Source organism: Dendroctonus ponderosae, unplaced genomic scaffold, assembly GCF_020466585.1.
Source record: "Dendroctonus ponderosae isolate FM_Combo_2020 unplaced genomic scaffold, Dpon_F_20191213v2 Dpon_F_20191213_1, whole genome shotgun sequence".
Lineage (NCBI taxonomy): Eukaryota > Metazoa > Arthropoda > Insecta > Coleoptera > Curculionidae > Dendroctonus > Dendroctonus ponderosae.
Genome location: NW_026017110.1, coordinates 54,212,037 through 54,239,648, shown reverse-complemented (window position 1 = coordinate 54,239,648; position 27,612 = coordinate 54,212,037). Strand labels below are relative to the sequence as shown.

At 32.0% G+C, this 27,612-nt stretch overlaps 1 protein-coding gene across 1 annotated transcript in view; it reads left to right on the top strand.

The window, feature by feature from the left end:
- Nucleotides 1–27,612, top strand: part of LOC109533889 (lachesin) — a 184,987-nt gene that overhangs the window by 46,985 nt on the left and 110,390 nt on the right. The window contains exon 3 of the mRNA XM_019899403.2: nt 24,649–24,763. Within this exon, the coding sequence (XP_019754962.2) occupies nt 24,649–24,763 (115 nt within the window). The remainder of the gene's footprint in view (nt 1–24,648; nt 24,764–27,612) is intronic.

The following is a 27,612-nucleotide window of genomic DNA, read 5'->3' as shown; positions in this document are numbered from 1 at the left end:
GGTTCTCATAATAGCAAATTTTCCTTTTGCAATTTGTGACAACCCCAAAGAATAAAACCGTAGTGTTTAAGAAAAAATCTCGTGTTTTGAGTCGATTGAAGCCCTATTCTAATTGATTAGTTCACTATGTTATCGTACGAGAAATGTTTATTTATTTTTCCAATTAGTTTTATATGCTTTTTCGGTAAAATTATTTAACAGCGTACGTACATTGTTTTACATTAAAGGAAATTTGCAAATGAAACCGCAAGATATTTGATCTATTTTAAACCTAGGAATAGTCTGCACTTGAAAAGGACTTGGTTTCAGGTTGCATCGGTACAGAACAGGCTCAATTTGAACAGTTCGAATTTAGTGTCGATTTTTGTTGTCAATTTTCTTTGATTGGTCGTTTTCTACCGAGCGAGGTACCAGTCGGTAATAAGTTGAGATCACGAGGTATTAGAAGATTAGATATATTAAAATAGTGCATGCAGACTATGGTATCCCGACATTTTCAAAAGGGGTTGGATTTTTAGCTATAGTGAGTCAGTTTCTGTGTTGCACACGAAATTGTCTTTTTCAATGCCATTGCACTTTCCCATTTGCTTTAATCTTGCCATTTAACTTTTGTTAATGTCTCAAATGAAACTAAATCTATTAACTACATAATTGTGATAAATCCAGGCATTTTCAGGATGTTCATACTTAAACATGAGAAATTGTATAGTTTTTACGAACTTCGCCGGCCTTGCTGAAATTTAGATCAATATCGGTTATACCATATAAAAACAGTAAAGTAATTTTAGTTTAAGCGCGTTTAAGAGATATATACATGTCCTTTAAGGGATTCTCTAATGTTTGGTTTTACCTCGTAAAAAAATTACAATTATTTGCTTTATTGCATTCTTGTATTTGATGCAGCACTGATGATTATAAATACCCTACAATAATTAATAATAGTAAAGGAGCTAGCGGATTATTTGATTTACATTTTCTTATATTGTAAGGATGGATATTTTTTTGCTTGAACACCGCAAACATATTTTTTTTGCCAAATTCAGAATACAAATGGAAACTCCATAATTATAATGAATTAGTTAATAGTTAATGCTGATTTATTTTTATACTGGATTGCCTTTTATATTAGATTTCAAAATGCAAAAAAAATTAAGAGAACAATGCGGCAGTCACAATATTTTAATCACCCTATTGAAAAGTCTGCAATATTTCTCTTTGTAAAAAAATACTAGCTGACACACTAAACGACCACTCAAATGTGAGTGAACATTTTGACACAAATTAACTTTAACTTAACAATAAAGACATTATGTCCAATATCCACAGTATCAAGACATTGGACAATACTTTTACGATAAATTTGAATTTATCTACTAATTAGGGAATACTACCAAGACACTAGTGGCTACATACAACTTTATGTTCTTGCCTTGTTTGTGATGGAAAAACTCTGCATAGTTTTAAGTGAATTTCGCGTACAAGTAATTCACGACCCTTGAACAAGATTTTTATTATCTGGAAATCGAACTGAAGCGGAAAATGCTTTTACTTTCCTTTTCAGAAAATTGCTGTTACAACAGTTAGGTAAAAGTGATGAGCGCGGAGGAAGTCTATTTTAGCACATAAATCCATTCGTATTATTGTATTCATCATATCTATATTATGCACTAACAATTAAATCTTAATGTACATAAGATAGGTATAGTATATATGAAAAGTTAATTAGATAATAAATTGCTTTTTTGTAAATTTAAGTATGAGGGTTAAATACGGAAGAAAGTACACCGAGTATAAATATGTTATAAAGAGCTGGCGAAAGAAGTGTCGGTTTATAATTCTAAGGACGGCTTAGTAACCCTTCAAGCTAACTACTTGTTATGCATTACGTTACATTCATTTTGCGTTCGTTACTAAAAGCATTTGGATTTTTCACCCGACGCGAGAAGACGAGTAGTCATATCCCGTACATAAAATAACTCTAAAATTTGTAACAAATTGTAGGGGATTTTTCACGAAAAATGGAAGCACAGCAGGGCAAAAATTTTATAATGATCGATGTGAAGCTGGATAACGCAATCTATAGTATCAAATTGTATCATATTATGAAATTATCAGGACACTTGCGATAAGCTTATTTAAATTTGTGCCATTTGCATAATGTTAAAAATTGAATGGGCATTAATTTGTGATTCGCTGTTTATCGGAATCGTGAGAGGCGTTATAAGCACTAGCAATTTACAAAATTATTGTTAATAGCTAATATCTTAACTCAATAAATACTGTTAATGTCATTGAATTCATCCACTATGATTGAAGGTCACATGTTGAGGCAATAAGCCATAAAAAATGTCTCATGATTTACCATTTGCTATATATTCATGGGGATACATGAAATTGCCAAAGAATAAACAAGATGATTGCATGGGAATTACTTGTTTATATTTATTCGAATTTGCAAGATATTTTGTACTTATTTCATGTTCAGTATGTGTTATGAATTACACAAATTATCTATCTAAAATGTAAATAAATGTTCTTTTAAATGCAGCAAGAGTCGATCAGCAATCTGACAAAATAAATATTTTCGGTAAAGCAAAAATCAATTAAAAATGTTGTTGAAATGTGGGAGCAAATTCAAGCTGGTTAATAATTTTATAGTGAGAATGGAATAGATCTAGTCCAAAAACATTTATCAATATGCATATTATCCGAAGAAAATGTTCAGTTTTTGTTAAATGAAGTGCTATAAGGTGGTTGTCAGTTAGAAAACATCTGAGGCACTAAACATGTCAACTTTTTTTACATTTTTTACTGTTTAGTTACAATTATAACTGGTTGATTTTTAATTTCAATTTTATTTCGCCAAACTATGAAGGTGGTCAACAATTGCATTAGAAAGTCAGAGTAAGTATCATAAGCCAGTAAGTTAGCGAATATTCTTCCGTTTACTTCCTCTGCTGATGTTGTTTCCATTTCTAAAATGTTGTCTTGGTCACAACCGCGTCCTATTATTGTTTTCATATAATTATTTGAGTGTCTAATTTGAAGTATGTATAAGGGCAATTTATTTTAAAAACATATTATTTCGTAAAATAAATGCTTTTTAAAATAGTTGCTTTACAATGAGAATGAAAATTATTCTATAACTAACATGTTTTTGTAAATACTTTTGAATCCGCTATGATATACAGCTGTAGATAATAATGTTTTTTGTTGGGTTTGAATCAATTTTTTACGTTCTGCTATGTTGAGATTTGAAAGTTGTATGTTTCTATTTCCCAATGTCTGTTTTCATTCCAACTCAATTCTTATCCATTCCGTCGAATTTTAACCTTTTTTTGGCCTTACTGTTTTTTTTCTTGCAGTCTGTGTAATGTGTTCTTCCTTTGCTAGATCCCTCCTAATGTTATCAAAAATTGCACCAACCGCATCTAGAGGGTTGAATAAAAGTGAAACTAGTCGAAACCAGTCTGTTTTCTTACTTTGTCCCATTTACTTTCTCATATACACTTTTAATTTAAAACAGAAACTATAGACTGGCCTTTGAGTGAAGCATTTAATTCATTATGATAATTGAGGGTGAATAGCGAGGAAAATAATTTTCACCCAAGTCGGAAGTACATCTCCGATACAAGCAGAGCACTTTAAATTATCTAAAATTCAGCAGGTTTAGAGGTTCTAAAGCTCTTGACTATTGAGCAGAAATGTTCAGCCACCCGCAGTAAGCGTTTTTGATCTGAAACTCGGATTCATTATATATGTGGAGCTAATTGCAATTAAATAGCTGCACAACCTAATTATGACAGCTTATTCGATAAGCAGATAAATTTGTGCCAGTTGAAAACTATTCCGAAACGAGCTCTCGTAAGGGAATATTTCTACCAATAAACACAAAAGAACAAGTTATCGATAAGCCGTCTGAAGTTCTTTAATATTGCTGTGTAAAGAAACATGAGACGTCAACATCCTTATTGATTCTTGATCTTTTTATGTTGACTTTAAGCAAACATGCTTGACAGCAGCGGTAGGAAAATGTTTTCTTCTGTGATGTGCTGCGCTTATTGTATGTAGAACGCTGTCTAAGGTTTAACGATAAATATGGAAACAGCAAATTTATTTATTTGCAAATCGCGGAATAATTCAGTTGATTGCTACTCTGATTAAAATTTTATTTTATTAGTTATTTTGGCATATACATAAATATAATTCAAATTTAATATATGTTTTGCATGAAGAAATAAAAAGGAAGCTTATGAAACATACTTGAACAGCGCATTAGAATCAGAAGCTTTTTGCTTGTTTACAAGTTAAACCGTATATTCCAGTTGCTTAATTACCTACGTTTCGTTTTTTTTTCAATAGACCATCAGAATAATTGTGGAAGTATGAGTGCAGGTATCACACTCATTTCTCTTATATATAATTAGGAAATATTTCGTTTACTTCTCTACTTCTCTCCACCGTCAAGAAGATAAAAGCCACCTTAACGGAACACCAGCAATAAAAGAAAACAACATATATTTTTTTTATTTAATAAATCTAAGCTTTTGATCCAAATGCACACAGAAAAACTTAATTTTGAAACTGGATAAATTCTGATTGCTCAGAGCGATTTGGTTGCTGTTTGAAGCGTTATTGAGCCCCATTAATTTTTCTTATGTTTTATTAAAGATTAAGCATATCAGATGCATATATTATACAGGTTGGCAAATGTAAAATGGCGGAAAGGCCAGCATGCTCTTAGTCGGGCAAAAAAACAAAAACAAAGGTTTTGAGTCTCAAGACCAGAAGTTTAAAGATAAACCAAAAATTGACAACAGTTTTAAATTTTTCGGACATCTATTCTATTTGCATGGTGATCTCGAAAATTTTACTTTTTGGTCTTAGTCTGATTTTAAACCCCAATAAACTTGCTTGCATAAGGAATGAGCCAAAGCAGAACTTCTCTTAAAATCTGTGATTCTAGCAGACTTTCAACTAAAATGTAAAAAAACTTAACTTTCAAATATTTCGGTCATTCATGCAACCTGATATCTTTAATTCTTAAGTCGACTGCAAAGTTTTAAGTTTAACATGAGCCTTAGATTTTGCTTATCGCTTCAAAAGAAACAGTTTGACACTGCAATTCCAAGAACAAGTAATTTTTTTAGGGCCACTTATAGTGGTCCTAAAAAAACGAGATGAGCGAAAAATAGAAAAAACTGTTCCGAGATACGAGGTCTATCTCTTAATGCCTGTAGTATTGAAATAAATATTTTTAAATAATTTTGAATAAAAACTGAGAGCATGTTGAAATTTTACCAATTTTGCACTGTTTCATTTGCCACCCTGTAGAAATTTGATCAGAGCACCAATTTTTTGAAAATACCCGCACTAACCGAAAGATAAATACTCTAGATACCGCTTCAAACAGAAATGCTAAAGCGACAAACTGACCAAGCCTTAAGCTGCCAAAAGAAAAGTTCACGAAAGAAAAACCTGCATTTTGCCGAATTATTATTAGCTAAGAACAAGATAAATCGAGAAATAAAAATTAAATTTTCATAAATTGCAAAATTCGCCATACCTATATATTCTCTATTATCATTAGTATTCATAAAGAGACATCTGTGTCTGCACGTCGAGCAAATTCGGAGTGTTGGACAAACTTTTGTATACACAACTGATTTGCAATTTTCCTACGTAACATTTTGAGCTTCAAGTCGTGGTTTTGGATCTTATGATATACGGACATATCGAGACTGAGGAGAAATCAAAACAGAATGTAGAAGGGAATTTTAAAACACGTATGAGAAGAACAGAGGATTTATATGAGCAAGAAAGAATATTTTGAAATATGCAAATTGTTACGCTACACGATAAAAGACGACATCGCAGCGAATTTGTAGGTTTCCGCGTCTCGTGTAAGTCTCAAATAAATTACATGTAGAAAAGCTAAAGGATTTGTCTTCTAAAAGCGTTTCTTCCTCTATTCCTATTTTGAAATGCGTAATTAAAGCCTCTAACATTTTATCGTATTTACTTTAACGCCGCCTTTACTATTTTCGCAAATTAATATTGGCAATTTTTTCTTAATTGATTTATATTAAATGGTCTTAATCATATTAATTACATTTATTATTTATAAGAACACCTTCCCATTATTACGAAGTGAAGAAGTAAAAAGTATTCTGGGCCTAAAGTAAGTTTGGAAAAAACAGAACGTTTTATAATAAAAATTCGGACGCTTTTTCCTCAACGTGATCTGAATTATTCTGTTTCTTGATAGAGCCAATTCGCACTTGGGTTTGGGATTATACCGACATTAAATTTTCACAAGCGAATTTACGCTAGTGTTTCATGCACCAAATTTAGCCGAGCACGTCACTGTTTTATTTTATTATGGCCGCGATTTGTTTGAAATCAAAGGAAATCGTTTTGAGACAGAATACAAACAAATTATTTCACATACAAGGTCTGGATATTATGTTCTAGTGCTGCTTCTGCAGATTGACTTGGGTTGTTTGAATTGTAAATTAAGTTGTTTCATTTTTCTTTTCAATTTATCAAAAGTACTTCAAATTTCTACAAATAAAATAACGGTAACCAATACAACGAATCACGCAAAATAAATCTTAACATTAATAATACTAACTAAACAAACTGAACTAATAATTAAATTACTACAAACTGGACGTTTTTATAGCTTATTTTGAAATAAATGTGTAGCACCCACGACTTATAATAGATTTCTACTCTTTGATAAAACAAATTATTTGAAGGCAAACTATGATATAGAAAAATGAAGGTGCTTTCGCTTTCAGAAAGTCTTAAACTGTAATGGTATTATTCAGAAAAAAATGTTACTAATTTTTTAACGCTTTTACTTCTTAGGGTTACAATTCTAAATATAAATGAGAAATGCCAATGTACTAAACAAATCTGTGTTAAGTAAAATATTTTTAAAGAGTTACGTATATTGCAATCAAGTCCCAAACTGGTAATATCAATACTGGTCTAATATGAATAATGGTAATCAAGTAAGATATATGTAAGTGACAAGTGCGTCAAGCTAATCATATGAAACCCGTTGGGATTCAATGTGGGAGATTTGATAAGAATATACAAATGCCATTATTTTGTTGAGTTGCCATTATGATGTCTAAACGGCTAAACTTAATTAAAATAAGATTGAATATAAATCCTCAAAATTACGGCCTGAAGGCGGTTTAATAATTGGGCAATTTTAATATTTAATGAGAAAATATATTACACACTTCAATGTACCTCTCAGAAAACTGGTTGATTTTAAATGGAATAACAGACAGAATTTTCAACTATTGTAATTTGCGTGCAGAAAGATTATTTATTTAATCTGTCAGGATATTAAACTGGGAATAAAGGGCGGAAAATAATATTAAATCGGGCCAGTATTTTAATTTGTATATTCCCTATGTCTCTGACTACGTTTTCATCTTTCATTTAACTAGCAGAAAGAATTTTAATATAAGCGATCTTGGTATTTTAGCATCTTAAATGAAATAAATCTAATTGATGTAATTAAATAAAAACAAGTACCGGTATATAGTAGAAAGCCGAAGGAAATTTTGGAGAAAATTCCTGTTCTCCTTTGATCCGAGGCGCGATCTTGTGGATTTGTTTCCAAACAAAAAGCTAAGTGTGATAATTAGGAAAGAGAGACGTAAATGCAATGCAAGTAAATAGATTGAAGAAATTCTGCGGAGGTTAAATCTTTGCTCCCCTAACATCCGGATAAAATAAAGGTTTCAGTCTCAGATACGTGCCTAACATAAACCAGAACTCCAGCCAGAGTATTTAAATTTTAAACTTTAATTATTTGGTATAACGGAACCTCTCGCTTCCTGCATTCTTGAGAAAAAGTTAGCAGGGATTTAGGATGTCGGTTTCTAAAATTAAAAGTCTTCTGTTTGGAAATTCCATTTTGAATGAAACAAAGACCCAGTATTAAGTAGCAACTTACAAGTACTTAAATAACATGTTGTAATGGGTTTCTAAGCCAATAATCCTTTTCTAAATATTATTTACAAAAGGTGTATTTATGTATCTATCTAAATCTATAAAAATTATTTTAACATAAGCCCGAATAACCCTTTTCGGCGTTCTAATTTATAAAATTTTGGGTAGATTCTTTTATTCTATCTGAGCTGTCAGGCCTCCATGAAAACTAAAAAGTATATATCGAATTCCTCACACCTATTGCTACTGATTCCGTTTTCTTATTTTTATAATTTGTTAAAAGCATCAGTTTTTTTATGTTATAGTTGGCAAACTTTTTTGTACCAAAATACAACTGGTTTCCACGTATTTAACGTAAAGTTCAGGTGAAAGTTACTTAAATATTACGTGCCCTTATTACTGAGTTCTAAAACTATTGGATGGAAATTATTATCAACTATAGATGTCGGTTTGGTATCACTTACGACATATTGTCCGAAGTCATTACCCAGTGCGATGTCTAATTACTGATAATGTGTTTCTACGATTCAGCTATTCTGTTTTACATCTATTGGCAACATGTTCATATCCTATACATATCAAATAAAGCTTGATTTCCATTTTAACTCAATTTTATTCGGATTTTGTTGAAATAAGCTGATGATCTAACGAGCTTTATCAGGTAAATGATGAAAACGAATGCCGGTCTCGACTTTTATTTGTCGGAAAAATTAAGCTTTCGGTTTTTTCATTTAAATGTCTCCAACAGAGAAATATATTTTGTCTACACTGGAATGATTGCCGAAATTTGAATCAAAACATTATTGGGATTGGTGACTATTGACGTTAACTTGACTAGTTTATTGTTATTAAAATGTTTGAATTGCTTTATTTTCTATGACCTGTTACATACTGAAGTTTCAAATGCAAATATTTACTATCCGGATTTTTAATATACCAAAAACACACTTATGCAATATGTCGTTAAAAAAAGAATATATGCTAAAGAAGTACGTGGAGAAATAGCAAATGATATAACAATTGAAAATTATCTGCTTAGAGTTGCAATAGCTTAGAACGTGTAACTTAGAACCTTAGAACTAAACCAGGCTGAGCACTTAGAATGTGAGGTAATTTAATATCTGAAACATCTAATCATGATGAGGATTCACAAGCACGTAAGAGCAATCGAAAAATAATTAATATGGTAATAAAATTATTAAGCTTTGATTCCTATATGTACTAAGTATTCGCCTATCGAGTAGTGGATCAGAGGTCGATGTAATTTGAGTAATCTCTCTGTTCCAAAAAATATTCACAAAATGTATATATTGTCCATATATGTAATACTTTCCACTTATTCAGATAAAATAGTTCGCTTGTTATCTTTATTCGCAAATGAATAAAAATGTATGGTGTCTTCCCCTAAATTAATTCGCTTTCAAACCAATTAAAACAAGAAATTAACAAGAAAATGCATTTAAGCATAATTCCAATCAATCAGTTCCAAGAATTAAATGACCACGAAGTTGAAGACAAAATAAATCAAACTATTCCTCTAAAAGCGATACCCCTCATTAGTGAAAGGCTTATTTGAAGCTAAAATAGCAAGATAGACAATACTAAAGGTTAGTTGTATATGTCATTCATTCGAGCGTCGGAATAAGACCGAACTTCACAGAACTAGAAGGAAACACCTGAGGAGGTAACAGAGCTGAAAAGTAACTAAAAAACGCTGTTGGAACTAAGTAACATATTCGAAGAATTATAAAAGCAGTTATGTCCTAGCTCCAACAGGAACTACTCATTTCAGAGTGGAGGAAATCATTTAAGCAACCTAAAACATATTCTCCCGTCTATAAGGAAAATTGGTAAAATGGTTTCTCCTCTACTTTACTTTCTTGTTTCTCCTCTACTCATGCACGAACCTATCAAACACTTAACACTATTACAAATATGCTTCCAACTCAGAACAAATGCAAATGCAACTCAATCCTACCGGGAATGCTTTTGGACTCGGGAAAATCTAGACGAAGAAAATCCAGAAAGGGCCATTTAGCTTATTGTTTAAATAAAATTGAAGCTAATGGACTGAAAATATTTGCCTATATAATAATAAATATTGACTGAGTCGACATTATCTCTTAGCATAGAGAGACCAGAAATTTTATTCTAATATTTTAAATTCCACAAAAATTTAACGTGTCACCAAAAAAAAATTAATTTGTGTACCGTTACATGTGTTTTCGATTGTTTTCTGCTGACGTGGAATCGTGTCGTAATTAATTCATTATCTGTAACCTGTAACCCTGAGGAACGCAGCAGAGCGCTGCCGAAATAAAATTAAACCTCCAGACCTACCAAGACTATTTCGTTTGATTCAGACAATCACCCATTTCTTCCTAGATTTTCAACGGGATAAACTACACAACAAAAGTGCTCAATTGCATTAACAAAAGCGTTTATTTATTATTTACCATCTTGAATCTTGCAAAGACTGTGTTTAATTAATCAGAAAGTAGCTCACATATTGTGCTTTCGTAGTGTAGTATTTAAGAAGCAGTGAAACTTTAATTGGACTAGATGGAGACTGTTGTTACCTCATTCAGAAACATGTTTATTATTAGCCAACATGCAATTCCTAACTTACAAACTTTGCTCGAAACCGGAAACATTTGGGCGAAAATCTTGAGCTTTATCTATACCGGTGATTCTTTGTGCAGGCAAAGCAAGACATTTAATCCAGCAAATTAGAACGTTAGTGCAAGTGTTACATTGCCGTGGCTTTCGAGGGCTTCATTAAGTGCGAGATGAAGTTTCGTCTATCCGCAAAGCGTTCAGAACGAATTGATTAGCCAATACATTAAGGCATTACAATTTTCTTGGTCGCATAAATATTCGGGCACTAGAAGTAATGGAGGTAAATATGGTTAACTTTCTCACAAATCTTTCATTGACAAAACATTTTTTTACATTTAGGATTGAAGTTGTTTCTGACATGTCCGGATCTTATCGGCACAATTATAGGAAGGAGAATTAAACGGGGAATGAACAAACAATACATAGCAAAACTTAGTTAAATTTGTCAAATGAAATTATATTGATTTCAACTCGACAGCTGGTTTCTGAACTCACACTGAAGGCAGTGTTGATAAGCACCGATTAGGACGGTTTCTAAATTTGATAGAAAACCATTTAAAAATTTCGCGAAAATTTTCCTTGATTGAAGTTTTAGAAGGAGTTCTGAAGAAATGAGGTAAATCATTCGAACCAATTTGAAAAACATTTCAAATTTTTTTTATATTAATTGTTAATCTTGATAAATTAAGACTTAATTAACACACCACTCTAAAACTTTACTTTAAATTAAGTCTTCTAAGATTAAGTAATCTAAGACTTTTTGGAAGAATTGTGTCACATTTGTGGACTAAGCGATATTAATTAGAACAAGTGACGTTCAATAAAACTTTCAGATATCGTCAACATTTGATTAAATTCAAAAGTGCATACAACGCTCCTGAGGTTCATATATTTTTTTGCTCAAAATAGCTATAAACCATATTAAAATGGTTTTGTGACAAATCCCGAATGAACCATAACACCGAGCTATCATATTTAAAGAAAGACGAAGCGAATATATAGCGAGGACAGTTTTATATTTCGAATTAACTAAAAGAAACGCTGACAATATAGTGGTCATGTAGGTTCCGAATTGGTATTACGAACACATCAGAGGCAAAGACAAAAAGCTGAAAAAGTGCAGATAGACTTACACGCTTGGTCTTATAGAATATCATCTGGCCAGAGCTATTTCAAATAAGTTCTTGTTTCTCTGATACTGTCCGTTGCCCTTTGCCTGAACGGCTGGTTGTACTTTATTTACGGAAATTACTTTTTTAAACTTCACTATGAAACATACATTTCATGTCCACCTTGGCGCAATTTCTTTTATTGGACGCTGTCGAGAATTTTCATCTGGAGAAAATCTGCTTTAAAAATATTAGACAGCTTTACCATTTTATATATCTTATATCCATTTGTTATTATAAAATTCCTGAATAATATAGCTTAATTAATTATAAGAAGTCACAAAGTTAAGTACACTCAAATTAATTAAAAGCGCTTTGTTATAAAACTTAAAAATTTGAACACTTATAGGCAGAAATTGATGCGAGAAATATATTCCTTTGTAAACATCACATCATATAGGTACCTTCACATTCATTATTCAACTGAAAACTTTTAGTGCCCGTCCAATGTTTTCAGGCACCTCGCGCCCGTTGTGTAAATTAATAATGCATTCTAGTATGCTGCTTTGCTTGTTTTTATATCAGTTCTGTCAATATTTTAATTTAATTAACTGAGGTGTTTTTTAATATTTTGTTAGTAAAAAACATTGTTTAATATCCATATTTGCAGATAATAATCTGCAAAAATGAGTGAAAGGTCATATAGCAGTACATACAATACAATGACAAACCCAGTGCTATTTGGATATGCGATCTTGAGAGCTAAGTCCTCGAGATAAGTTTAATGTACGCTGAAGTTTTTATATAGGAAATTTATTTGATGTCAACGTACCTTCGTGACAAAATAGGACGAACTTGTGGCTTCATCGTCCGAATTCCGGAATTAAAGGAATATTGTAGAATGCATGTCAATTTGCTGGCAACGTCAGAGCTATAACATTCTTGGGCTCACGAAATGCCTTCAAGTAGAAATTTTATCTTAAAGTCGATTAGATTGTGCCCTGTATTTCCGATGTTCATTTTATTACTTTTTTGATATGGGTTCACAGATACACAATGCATGTGTTTTTTTGTCCCTTATTATTCCTCTAATTTAAATTTTTAAAATAGTAGGTTCAGTCCAAGTAAAGCAATATAGTCGCGTTCAAGTGCCCAAATGTGACAGACACGACATGTTTTGTTCTTTTTATATATGTTATTGCTTCTTTTTCAAGTCCTAAACGAATAAGAAATATTTGGCTATAGCGAACCAACTGGAGCAATTTGGGTTGGAAAGTTGTCAAAAGCATCCATTACTCCTAGTTGAACGACAAAACCTTTCTTTGAAAACATCCAGCTTCTAACACCGGAATAATACGTTATCCAAAAGTCCTGGCGCAAAAAACACTTGAAAATGTTCCAACTTCGCTCAAGAAAATCGTATAGTCGCTGCAATTGCACGTCGAAAGATACTTAACCTTTCACTTTCATGTTTAATTAAACCGACAAATTCCACTCCACAGAGCGAAATGGTAACTGCTTTTTTACTACTGTCCAAACCATTCCATAAATTATATGCCAATTTCCCAGTGTTTTCTTAGTCACGACATGATAATATAGTGACTAATATATAAATTGCACTTAAAAGTCTGCTATTTTGATTTTTAATATTTTCAACATTGTACCTGAACTGATGGATTGTATTTTGAGTATTGACTTTTTCAGCAAATTTACAGCTTTTGAGTAAAATATAAATGTCAATCCGTTCCAGTCATTCATTTGGAAAAAAATAGTTTACTTGTGTCGAATAGTTATCGATATGGAAACACATCTTGCTGTTCACACTTCAGAAACAGAACGTTTTCTGATAAAGCAATTAAAATTGGATTATCACAAGTCAGCTAATCTTAAGATCTTAAGTGAATAATTCCCTAATAAAATACACTGTAAATGTTCGCACTTAAAAACAATTTCTACACACTTTCACAACTAAGACGATATCCAAAATATCTTTGACAAATCAGTGAAAGTCTTCGGCTAAAATGATGAGCATCTGATCTAACTTTTCTCACGAAAAAATGAATGACTTCTCAGCCATTGAGACTCAAAGTTCTTCACAAAACTTATGTTTTCTGAAATATCGAGAGAATGGAATGATTTATTTTAATGAAACTCGCTGGGAATTTGTTCCTATTTAAGACTCATCTTTTTACAAAGCAACCGAGTTCATCCAGCAAGGGAGAATGTTTTTTCAGTTAATTCACCTTATTCAATTTATGAATTGTTGGAATTTTTTTCCACTTTTTGTAAAATATTTTTGCATTCATAGCTTTTCCCAAAAATAATAATTTACATACATTATATACTTTATATATTATGTATATTTTATATACATTAACTACCAATGTCGTAGTAAGCGTTAATGTTCTTTCATAATCAATTAATTGTCAATCATTTTATAATCTTTGACTGTCCGACATGGTCAAGGTCTTAGGCCCGGTAGTCTTTTGAAAGCGAAAATTAATGAATGTTTTTGATTGTCAATTGGCAACAGAACAGAAATATTGTGTTTGCGCAAATACTATGATCGCTACAAAATTTTACAAAGAGGACCAAAATGTTAAAAAGGCATCAAGGCAAAAAATTTGTTTGATTCCAAATAGCAAATAAAAAGTTCTAGTAGGTTTTGTACCAAGCCACTGAATAATTGCTTACTTGCCCAAAGCGGATAAACTCGGTTGCTTCAACAAAACAGGAATCGTACATAGGACTAAATTCACAGCTGGTTTGATTAAAATCCATCATACCATTCTCCCGACATTTCAAAAACGATAATTTCTTGAAGAACTTTGACCATCGATTGCAGAGAGGCGACATTTATTTTAGTAAAAGTTAGGCCAGATTGGCTTCCTTTCATCCAAAGAATATCGCGATACTCTTTCAATCATGTGCTTACGGGACACCATGTATTGAATTGATAACTCTTTGTGGAAAGTCAAAGACATCAAATTCGGAGAGAAAGTTGTAATTTTTCATTAATTTTTAGCCTACTCCCCTCCTTTTGATTGCCTCAAGATTGCATTTGAATTGATAAATTATTTACGATTTAACTAGCTCAATACCTCAGAACACCTCTGTTTTCAGTTTGTAGTAAATAATTAGGAGGACCACTAAATAATTCGTTTATTATACATCGAAATAAAACTGCGATTTATTTTATGCAATTGGACATTCGTTTACATATGTTGGAGCACACTGTATATTTGACAATAATACGAATAATCTGGAAGCTTAACAACTACTTGATTCGATTCAGCTTGCAATTGTGCTTAGTAAGTGCCTATTCCAGTAATAATCATCAATAAACGCAGCAAATTTTGTTGCCATGCACTTCAGACTAATCCAGGCAAACTCAATAAATCATACTGTTATTAGCTGATGATTAACATACGCACCCGGATATCACTAGAAAGCAAGAACTACTTGGAAATGCATGGATAACACAGAACCATTAACAGATTTTGCATTTAAGCTTTATATTTGAAAACAATTTGCACTTTTTTCGTTTTCTATTATGTTTAGCGAAACTTGTAAAATACAGCAGTGATATAATTTTTTATACGTCCTTATTCATTGGATGCTTAGTTAACTACTGCCAATTTTTTGGCAGCTTCCGTGTTTAATTATTAATTAGCTAAACATCCTGATGGTTCCAATTTACAAAACCACTCACTACATGCGGAGAGGTAAATTTTAGAGGCACAATTTTAGCGATATTCAGTGTCACACTAGCATCATTTATTGCCAACTTCAATTGTTTCGCTTGTACTCATAGCACTCAAGTATATGTTATATTAATTGAAATTAAAAGTAACTGAATTGGGTCGATGATGTTTCAAGTTATATCTTGAAGTGGAAATAATTTAGAAACATCCAATTACGATGTTCAATAATATGTATGAAATAATGAAAAACGAAGTGAAAATATAAGGAACGAAACTCGAAACCTGGTAATGTCTCGGAGCTAAATCTAATATCGTTTGAAATTAAACTCGCTTTCAGAGAGTCACTGTGTATGAATAAGTTTTGTTTATATAGACATATTATATTTACTTTGATGCGAGTTTGTCTTGCTAGTCGTTTCACTGCTATTTAAAAGGCTGGTTTTTCAATAAATGTTAGTCAGTATAGTGTTACCAAAGCTCTGATGCCCACATCAGCTGCTCTAACGCTTATTTGCGATTAATCAATAGATACATATAGCCTTTAATTGCTGGTATCTGCCTATAGTTTGAAGTTATAAACCCTAAGTGAAAATATTTCAATTAAGCTCAGACCCTAGTTAATTAATAAAGTTATTCAACCATATCTCGTGATATCCTAAACTAACAAAATTGACAGTTTTCCTGTCGTTTCAATCACCAGAAGAGACCCACCGTAAACGACTACGGGTGACTTTAATGGAAATTTAAAGATTAAAGATTAATTTGGTATCCTAAAGGTTATCACGTTGTGGCTTTATATTTGACTGGGTAAACTACATATCGCATAACCTATGCGGTTGGAAATTACCCTGAATATAATTCAATGTCGTGCTAGTAGAACAGTTCAATATCTATTTTAATTCAACAGTCCGAAATCATCGTTCAAGAATCCACATTCCATTCAAATGTCCACCTACTTTCAATATTTAATATATGTATTTAATTTACTTACATTATTTCCTGCTGGAATGCAACAAAAAACTAGATCGCTAGTAGGGGGTGCTTGATATGACTAATGGCACGAAAAACTGAAAAAACTAGACTTGGAAGTGTCTTTATTGTGATTATTGAGTAATCTGCCATTTTCCAAATACCAATTTGGATAATGGTCAAAAGAACATTGTTGATGAGCAGGTCGTCCATGTAGGGATCTGTGGAGTTCCAAGGTCTTTCACTACGTGGATTAAGAATACCGCAATTTGTGATTCTACATTCTATCTGACCAAATTATTTTTTTTTTGAAAAGAACAATTTTTGTTAGGTTAATTTAAAACTCACAAGAAACTGACAAAGTTCCAATCCTCTCACATCATCCCCAGGGTGCAAGTATTTGGAAATATTATCAACCCAAAATATTTATTCTCATATACCAAAACGAAATTGACCTAAAGTGTTAATAACAACTAGAATGCGAACATAGTTTGCTAGGATATCAGTTTTGCTGCCCGCCCTACTGTGCTTTGAAGTAATAAAGTTTAAGTATATCACCTGAGGAACCAATGTGATCCATGGTGTGTTATATTATTGATAAGATAATTGAAAATTATATGTTTTTATACTACAACATACAGGGTGTTCCATTAAAAGTAATTAGATTAGGTCCGATGACGTTTTTAGCTGATATTCTATACTTATTCTGAAAATGACATACTACTTAACAATAACAATAAAGATACTTTTACAGACATGTTTTTTCTGTATCTCCTTTAACTAAGAAAATATAACGTCATTTTGTAATTGACAGTTTTTTGATATGCTGCTGTATCTCTGACCTAAAAAGAGTACATGCGACCTATCCATCTTTTTTGATAGCACTTACAATTACGGATGTGTCCTATAAAAATTTGGAAAACGAGACACCGCCAGAGATAGATTGGGTTTTCTGTAAACTACTTTTTACTATCCATAATACGCTGTTTCTATCGATATCAAAGCGCTAGCTTTTGGTCATGAACCGATGTGGAACAATGTGCAACACGGTTGAAAATAATTAGACTAATATAGCTGGAGATAGACAGGCATCTATTTTGATCATTAATTTGCAGCCTCAAAGAATTGATGACTCCAAAGACGTACAATGCGATCAAATGTACCATACGCAGATTGGAAACGTGGCCGCATGAAAAGCGTTGCGAATAAATGTTTTGGGGTTTAGCAGGATTTCCGCGGGAATTACAACACCCCACCACAATGTCCGAGAATTAATTATTAGTAATAGCAGGGATTTCCGTTCCTGCAAATTATTTCAAATAGAGAGCTGATGAAACACTGAACGTTAATAATTACCCGAAATAACATAAAGTATAAGTCACTTCCAGTTTATCAATGTTAGGCCAGATCAACAGGCCAAATAATGAGAAAAGTCGTGATGGTCGTTTAATGGCCTGATGTTCTCACTTTGATATCGACCGCTTTGATCCTTTGTGCCACTCTTAGTTAAAATGTGTTAATCTTCTCAGAAGAACAGACATGTCTGAGGAAGCTGAAGATGCGTAATTTTCAATTGAAAAAATTAATCGACCTTGCTTCATATTGCATTATGGTAATATCGCCCGAAGCGCATAGATGCAAATGAAAGATCCAAAATTAAGGAGAGAGAGCAAATTAACCGGTTGCAAGATTCTTCTGGCTGAGAAGCTGCGATTACGGTTGGCTGTAACAGCACCTCAGCCGCAGGCAATGCGTATATATGAAGGTGGCTGATTGTAAAACGATTTCATAACGAGTATAAAAATATCGATAACATGTAAATTGCACACCGGCTTGGAATATGAAACGAATGAAATGAACGAGCGCTTCGTCGCGGGTTTATTGGCTGCTAGGGGAGTCAGCTTCAGTGATAAAACGTCTGCTCGTGCTAACAATGCGTTTTGCCACCAAGGGACTTGTGCAATTCATGTTACGGGTTAATTCAACCACTTCTAAAGTGCTGTGCGACAAGCCGCTTCGCCCATTATCTCTTAGCCAACTCACCTAGGGACTTCTATGTCGACAAATTTTATTCGATCAAGAATCACATAATTTCTCTAAATGTTTTGCATTTTGCATGAATTTATCACTGGCATTCGACAAAAATAAACCATTCAATTTTTACCCAGTCAGTTGATTTTATTTATAAAAGGTTTTAAGTTTTGTTTCTTATAATTTTAGCACATTGTCAGTCATAGCTCTAAATTGGCATATAAATGATCTTGAGATGATAATGGTACTCATTCGGTTTCATACAAAGCAATAAAAGCCTGCCGCAGCTCCTACCTCATATTCGCAAAATATATCAATCTGCTCAGTTTAGAGCGAGAGTCATTTTGAGTATTTAATTTTATAGGATGAAGCTTCTTTTCCATTACTGGCTAAGTATTTTGAAATAGAATAAAGTACTTTGCAGTAAAATTGAAGGTCTATCGAAATTACTTCGCTTCTTTGATAATTAATTAAGTGTGCGGCCGCCAAAGTGACAAACTTTGGATATACTCAATAATTGCGGAGATTCATTCAGTAAAAAGACAATTAAAAACGGCAATTTGCAATCAAAATCAATGTCAGCAGAAGACACCTGTTGAGTTTTTAAAAATGTGTATCTAGCCAGTTGACTGTTCAGATGTCTTACCCTATTTGTTATAAAGCTACTATACTTTAATTTATAAATTGACAACATCTTCTTTGGAGTTATTGAAATCGTCCAATTATTCCTCCAGCGCGTTCTCCAAACACGATCTGAAGGTACATCGTTGGGAAACGATTACAAATCCCGCCGTAGACGATTGTTATATTTAAGATACAAGAGCTACAAATGGCTTAAGAAATATGTTTTAGTAAAATTTGAACTCCATATTTTTAATGGATAGGAACATATAAGAAGAAATATTTCAAAATATTTGTGGACCATACGCACGCAAGAGCTCAATAGTTAGAAGGAACCAAGCTTACTTAGTTTCGCGTTTTTCTATAATTTCTGAAGTATGAATATCGAATTATACTGAATTTTGGAAACCAATCTTCAGTGTAAAATCGTTTTCAAGTAAAAAGTTTTCATATTTGATTCAGCCTGATTTATTTAGAAAAAAAGGGCATTGAAAACATAGTATTATCCAAAAGGAGTTTAAGCAATCGCTTAAATGCATCAGAAGTTCCTCTTAAATATGGATACTAAATTACATTAAAATTAATTTCCGATCATTATGAACCTTGATGATTGATTAAATAATTAATTAATTTCATAATGACTAAATTCGCACCATGTGACTTGCAGATAGCGACTGAGGAAGCAATTGAATATGTTATTTGCTTTTCTTTTTAATTCACCTTTATTATTGTTTTATTCTTGTGTTAAACGCTAAATAAATAAATTCAGAGGTTTAACACTGATAGACGGGACAGAAGACAATTTTTGAGCTTTAGGTATACCAGTTTTAATCTCATTTTTGCATTTACATTAAAAACTTCGCATAAAAACCGTAAAAATATTAAATTGATTTGCGGCAGCTGCCATCGACAAAAGTCTTTTTTTTTCGGACATTGCTACCTTCGGCGAATAGAATCAGCTTTTTCACTGCCTCCTGCAATAAAATGGAAGGACGTATTTGCTATAGATGTTTCAAACATGCGAACTTTTTATTGAAAAGCAACTTCAAACTGATTTCTACTAAACAGTATTAGGTAGATATTTGCCAATCAGAAATATCTATCAGATTTGAGTAACACAATTTTACTGACAACTTAATTTGGAAAACTCAATGTTTTTTTAGTCTATACATTTTTATGAAAAAAAAAATTCAGTTGTATTGCCTAGTGGAGTGAAGCCAATATACAAAGGCATATTTCTTATTATCTATTTCTCGTAGAAGTCTAACCTAGTTTCACATTTGCAACAGCCATTGCTGAGACTAAACAATTCCGAGGTTTACTCCTGTGAGACTGGACTGCATGGGACTATCGTTCTTAACCCCATCTTTCACCAAACAGACACCACTAATCCTAAAACATTGCCCCAGCTTTAGCCTTATGCTGGCACTTTATTTCTGGTATTAACAGTTTTCATTCAGGGATTACGCATTTCTAACTTATGCCTCAACAGTTGTTTAGGTTTGTAGTTTTGTTTGAACATCTTTTCAGCGTGTTTTAGGGTTGTAGTTGAGAAGTCTAAATACTTACGTGTTTATGCAAAAGCTCTTTGAGTAGATATCAACTTGAATGATGTTTAAATAGTAGATGTGTCACATATCGGAGATCAATATTGCTATTATATCGGTAGTCAGGGATAAGTAAATTTCATTCATTATATTATTACATTGCTAATGTGGAATTTCCAGGACAGGAATTTCCGGACATGGAGATTTAGCCTGATTTAGGATACGAGATGTGTAATTTTTCATTTCGGTTAATTTAAACTAATTTAATTTTGACTATATAATGTCTTTTTAATTTAAAAACGTTCAACATTTTTTTTATAAAATTGATTAATTTTATATGTAATATTTTATAAAATTGAGTACTTTTAGCAATTATAAGTTTTAACTTATGAGAGCTAAAGTAATTTATATTGGGAGAAATCAATTTTGATATTAAACAGAAAATAAGCTGAATAATCGAAATTTTGTTTCCAGTTCTCACATATTGGGCGTAATGATTCACGTCAAATCCAATGTTAAAACTTAAACAAGAGAGGTACATGGACGCATAAATTGCTAGTTTCTGTTTGACATATTAAATTCGATGTCCAGCAAAGTCAAATATCAGCAGAGTCTATTTGCAAAATAGAGCGCGCAAAAATGGCGGAGTATTTGACGTTTTAAAATATTCACCAAAACAGAGAAATACCAATATCGCGGGTTTACAATGCCCCAGATTGCTGTTTGCTGATAGTACTATTGGAATTGGTACAGCAATATAAAGAGAACCACACTGAAATTGAGTGAAATGAATTTAACGCGTAATTAATACCTTGCATGTTCCAGGGAATTTCATCTTCCGTTTAACTTTACCATCATGTAACTAAAATCGAAACGCGTTAATAATCACCCAATATTTCGACACAGTTATTCAATAAGATTTGTATAATTTAAAAAAAAGTCCAAAATACAGAAACACGAAATACAACAAAGTGAGAAATAAGATTGCTCTATCGATATATGGATAACTGATAAAGATAATGACTTGTAAATTTGTATCCCTAGACAACAAGAGGTGATCGATGTAGATACCATAATTTAATAGTAATAATAATAAAGTAAGCAGAAACTTGGTTATTTTAAATGGATCAGTGCGGGGATTTTTGACTTTTTGAGGGTTTGATCCAAGACTTTCGGGAGAGACTATCCACCATTCACAACAGGAATAATGTGAAGGTGTTCTACTAAACATTGAATGATCGCTGGATTGACAGCAATGTTGCCTGATTTGACACCATCAGGTTTATCTGTGGGGGCGAGAAAAGGTCTTGCTAAACGCAACCAAATTGAAGACTAAAAAAATTGTTGTTTGTCACACTCTACTTTTCAAAATGGTCTTGCATTATCTACGTGGAAAGTATTTAGTGAAACTGCTCTTTTTGGTATATGGTTCAGAAAAAAGTATTTGATTCTTGAGTTTTATTGTTGTATGTTCTCCACATTGAGGTAATCACAGTATAATTGAAGTTGTTGCACTCAAAAAAGTTCACCTTGTCTCTTCAGGTCGAGAAATTAATTCACCTTTATTTCTAGTGGTTTATTTTTCTTTCAGCCATGCGTCATAAATTAAGAGTGTGAAACACAATCCTTTCGTTGTCAACTATTGAAATTAGAGCGGCGACTCATCAGGACTTAGGACGTAGAATTTCAAGGTGGTAATTCGCTAACAGAGAAAATGCTGAGCATGTTTCTAGAAAATTTTCTTTTTCTATACTTATTTTAATCTATTTAAGTTTTAGTTTATTTTATATTATTTCTTTAGCAGTACCTACTCACGTTCTTGTAAAAATCAACATTCTGCTTTAAAAAAAAGACAACAACTTTAGAGCGAAATCACTGACCAAAAGGAATTGAAATCATGACCAATTTTCCAAATCATTTCCAAAAAGCTTCTCTTAAATTTGAATCTAGTGTTCGAAAATACAAAAATATAAATGGGGTTGCACTTAAAATTATCTAATCTAATAAAATTGAAAATAATTTAATAAAGCTGTTGTCTACTTCAGATTAAACCTGAAATGTTAGAAAATTGAAAATGTGTTTTTTAAATCGAGTATCTCCAGTGACTTAAACGTACAAAATAAAAAATCTGCAGCTTTCCTAATTCTCCATATATCGATAGAGGAAGCTTCCATCCCAACTCAAATTATAAAATTCCCTGTACAGCCTAAACGGCTGAAGAAAATGTTTGAAGACCATTTCGTATTATAAGAAAGAGTGGTTCACATTCTTTCCGCTCTAATTATCAAATTGTCAAAACTTTCTCAAGGCTTTCTAAGGTTAAAATGAAAGCTTCATTAGTATTTCCAGCTGGCGCTCTACTTGTATGTGCGGCAATTATTCTTCAAAAAGTGTTGTTCTTCAGGGAAGGTCGAAAAAGTCATTGCCCAATTTAAACACAGAAATCGAGGGAACTTTGCGGTACAAAAAAGTAATTTATTACTTGTGTGCCTTCAGTAAAATATGCAAAGATTACAAGTCTCAAACTTTCTTCTACATTCATTGGTCTCAGTTCCAAACCATTCTAAAAACTTGAGGCTGTTTGTTTTACATGAAAAAAACTCTCAAATCAAATGCAACTTAATAATTTCATGTTTTTCAACCAGTTTCAATAATTTGCGAATTGAAAATTGATTTTTGAACAAAAGTATTGTCCCGTTGATAAGTTCCGTCGATTGTCGCAACATAAGTTGCCCAATTAATGTTCTACAATATATTTTCAGTATCTAAATTCAAAGTGCATGTCAGTTTTCATTACACAGTTCCTTTGTCAATTAATTATTGTATCTGTAGTTAATCAATTATTAGTATTGACATTCCCTTTATGAGATACTAATGTAAACACATCGCTAAATTAATGCATTTAATAGGGACGTGATTGAGTCAAAATAAAATAACACCTCTAATATTTTCCGAAATTATTAATAGTCGGTTTCATTTTGGAAATAGTATATATTATTTAATTCGAGTGTTAGCCGAACGAAAAAAAAACAAGAAAATTTAAAATAAAATTTTAAACTACTTAAACATACTGGGAAATACATCTGAAAATGTTTATTGCTTCAATCATCCGTTCTGTGTTTTTTTCAGATTAGGCATAAGAGGGTTGACGAATAGAATATTTTATTGCGCAATTAATCAATGTAAAATGAGTATTACAAATGGTAAAGATAATATTTTGCTGAACTTAGAAGAGTATAATAAAAAATTATAAATTTGTTCTATTGAAAATAATTCGATTGTAAAACGGTGCAAAAAGACCTAAAGGTACAATAGGCAAATACGCGTGTTAGTTAGACAAGCTAACTTAGAAATGTTGGAAATTCTAGGCAATGAACCAATTTTCCGATAATGTACTGCTATCTACATGCAAACGCTTCATTTTTTTTCGAGAAAGACTAGAAAAGAAATAATCAGTTCAATAAACTTTCGGTTTGTTCAGAGCTGTTGAAGGTTAGTGGTACAACTGGGTACAGATATCCAGATCATTTAATGTTATTGGACCAGTTTAGAATTTGTCGGCTTTGAACCGGCGTAGGCAGCGCCTGAGATGAACACATCCATGATATCTGCCGTCATTTATATCACTTTTGTTTATACATTCTTTGATTTTTGAATTTCTTCCTTTTGTTAGGCGCAATAAAGTTTCCTGGGAAAACATGTTGTAGGAATACTTGATGACTGACGTATAAAAATTACTCTCCTCGTCTCGATAAAAGTTCTTATCGATTGTGGTTGAATTCTTATGCTTATGAAAATAGGCTTTTTTGAGAAACTTCTCAAATTGTATTTAACAGTATAAAACGACCATGCCTTACTAGAAAGAAGTTAAACTTTTATCCATGTTATTAAAGGGAGATTCATATTTCACTGCACATCATGAGATGTGCTTAGCTTCTTAAGTAGATTTCTTATGCTGCACTATGATGGAAGTTACAGGATAGCGAACAGCGCGAAATTATTTGTTGATTTTTTTTATAAAATTAAATTTTTAATTTAAATTATTAGTTATTAGAGTTAATTTTTTTTTTTTATTCTAGCTGTTGTTGAGGAGCCTGAATTTACTGATGTCATCATGAATCAAACTGTGGCCGCCGGTAGAGCTGCGAAGTTTGCCTGCTCCGTGAAGAACTTGGGATCTTTCAAAGTAAGTATTAAATTTATTGTTAAACAAATTTGCTTTTCATTCAGTTCAATGTTTGGTTTGTTTAATATCAGAAATTATTAGTGCGCATATCAAAACTGTTTAGTATAGCTACAATTCAAATATTTGCTTTCTACTTCCAAGGTTAATTTAAATCCTTTCGTTGCTTTCGCAATTTCACATCATCTCTTACAGTCTTATAACCAGTATTTCAAATTACATTAACATGCAAGGTATTGCATATAATTTTAATGAGCCAGACTCATTTCATGAACCTTCTGTGCCCTTATTTATTTTTCTTTTCAGTTTTAATGAATTTTTACCCCTCAAACTTTTACTACATCGACGTTAAGATCAAAGAAAATGTGCCTTAGGCCATGAAACGAATGAATTTTAACTAAGACCACTCATTTAATGCGTATATTTCGGAACTGCGGTTAAAAAATTCTGYTAATAGTTAAAATAGCTTAGTGTTAATTAATCTAAAGTGCAGTAATATTAAATAGTCGATTTACATATTAATAATATACCACCAATTAATAGRTTTACAGACTGGATATTATGGAGATGTATGATTTGATTAAATATTCGTTTAATACGCATTTAATGTATATTAAAACCATGGATTTGTCAAAACCAWATCTTGTGTAGTTGTCGACAATGTTTCACGTTGTTAATTTTTGTTTTATTTAATTTATATTTCGTAAAATAAATCTGCATTTGATTAATCTGTAATAAATATACGGAACTGGAAAACTGTGAAGAAACGTAGGCAATTTCAAAGGCATTAATCCCAACTTAAACAACTTTTGCGAATTAAAATTTAATTAGTAATAATATAATATATTGTCGAAATATTTATTTATAACCGATACTAAGGGGTTTCCTAAAACTTAGAAAATAAGTTCACATTCGCTTTAATCGATTATTCAGGCATATAACATAGATAGAAATTTACGGCTCAGACAGTTAGAAATTTATTGAAAAACAATACATTTCTTGCCATATTGCTTTCTCGATCTCTCTGATTTGTCATTTTATGTTTTGCATTTGAATATTTCTGTAACCGCTTAAAGATTCTCTATTTACGAGAGAATACAGATTAAATATTTCTTAGAATTAGCCACTATATTTGATTGATGGTAGAGCTTCGATTTTCTAAGAGTGTTAACTGTGTATTAACAATTGATACGTAAGAGCAAGGAACAAACATTTTTGAGGCGAAATACCCAACCAGCAGTTTAAAAAAATGAATCCGCCTCAACAATATAGAACTTATCTACATTTAAATATATTAAGTAAATATTTCACGACTTTAATTACAGAAAACTGTTCAACCGAAATTTTGATGACCGTGATGCCTTTATACTCTGATTTCCAGATATATCTTTTTACTAATTGGCAGCAAGAAAATGCAAAAATATCACATTGTAACATGATAATTTAGAAATATTTTTTTAGTATCAATAACTGTAATTTCCAGTTTATTCCCCTTACCCGAATTATTTTGCTTAATAATATGTAGTTTTTTAGTATTGTTACAGCATTTCAACTAACTAAGCCCGATTCGGAAAATATTTGTTTCAAATTTACCACAACTCTTTTGTACATAGCAGTTTAGAACACTAGAGACTCGGGAAATATCCCAATGGATTACTAATAATTGTTGAAAGCAAAGTTGTGTGGTAAATTTTCTCTTTGACACTCAATGCATTCGTGTGGTGAAATTAAATCTATGCATTTTTCTGCTATTTATTAATAGGGGCCACAACTTCAAATACAGGCTTAAAAAGAGCTTAACTTTAACGTACTCTTTTGTTAATTAATTCTGGCGTTTTCAATGTTTCCAGGGAAATTAGACATCGCTGAATGATATTTGTACGTTGAAATTAGAATAATGCTTTTGATTAAAATTGAAGCCAGCTACATTCAGATTAATTTCATTTGCTTTGTTACTCTATGCCTGCGGTTATTACTTATGAAAACTATTTGACTATTTCTTACAAAATAAATCACTTTTCAAATCACGAATATCTGTAAAAGCAGCTAATTATCAAAAATGACAAATTTATTATTTCGCACCAAAAGCTAAACCAGCAAATAATTTCAATTTATGATTTTGTGTTTATACATATTTTACAAATATGAATATACACAGCAAACCACGCTGCAATGATTCATTCAGAGCCTTAAAAAGTACGTTAAAAACTATGTGAAATTAGTGAAAAAATCTACAATCACTATATCATTATAGTGTGGATTTTATCATATATAATAGTAACTATTTATATACATATATCCTTTTTAATGAACGAATTTTTAGTACGTATTTGCTTGAAACAATCTGTTTCAAATCAAAATAGGAATGCAAGTCAATTTAGAAATATTTCAAGACAATAAATAATTGGAAAAGTGGCAGCAACAACGATAAGCAATAGCTAATGAAACGGCATTGAATATTCTTAAACACTTGCTACCATAGAAAGTCCTGTATACAATAAACGAAATTTCGTATTCATAACTACGGAAAGGAAGTCAATTCTCGGCATTCGCTTCTGAAACGAATGACATAAAATGTATGGGTTGTTAATATTTGTTATAAATGTGGGAAGAAGGGAAAGCGAACATCTCTGACTTTACGGCTAGGATTTGTACAAGCGACAGCAGTCCCCGAGGACTACTTTACAACTTTATTGACGCCTCAACTCACTTAAGTTGTATAAAAAGCATTTATATTTATTTAGCGCCTTTTTTTTTATCAAAACCTGACTTTAAGCGGAGATCGGTTATTTTTTGTGTCACTTGTTACCCGTTTCGAATATTTTTCCAAACATGAATTTGTCATTTCCAGA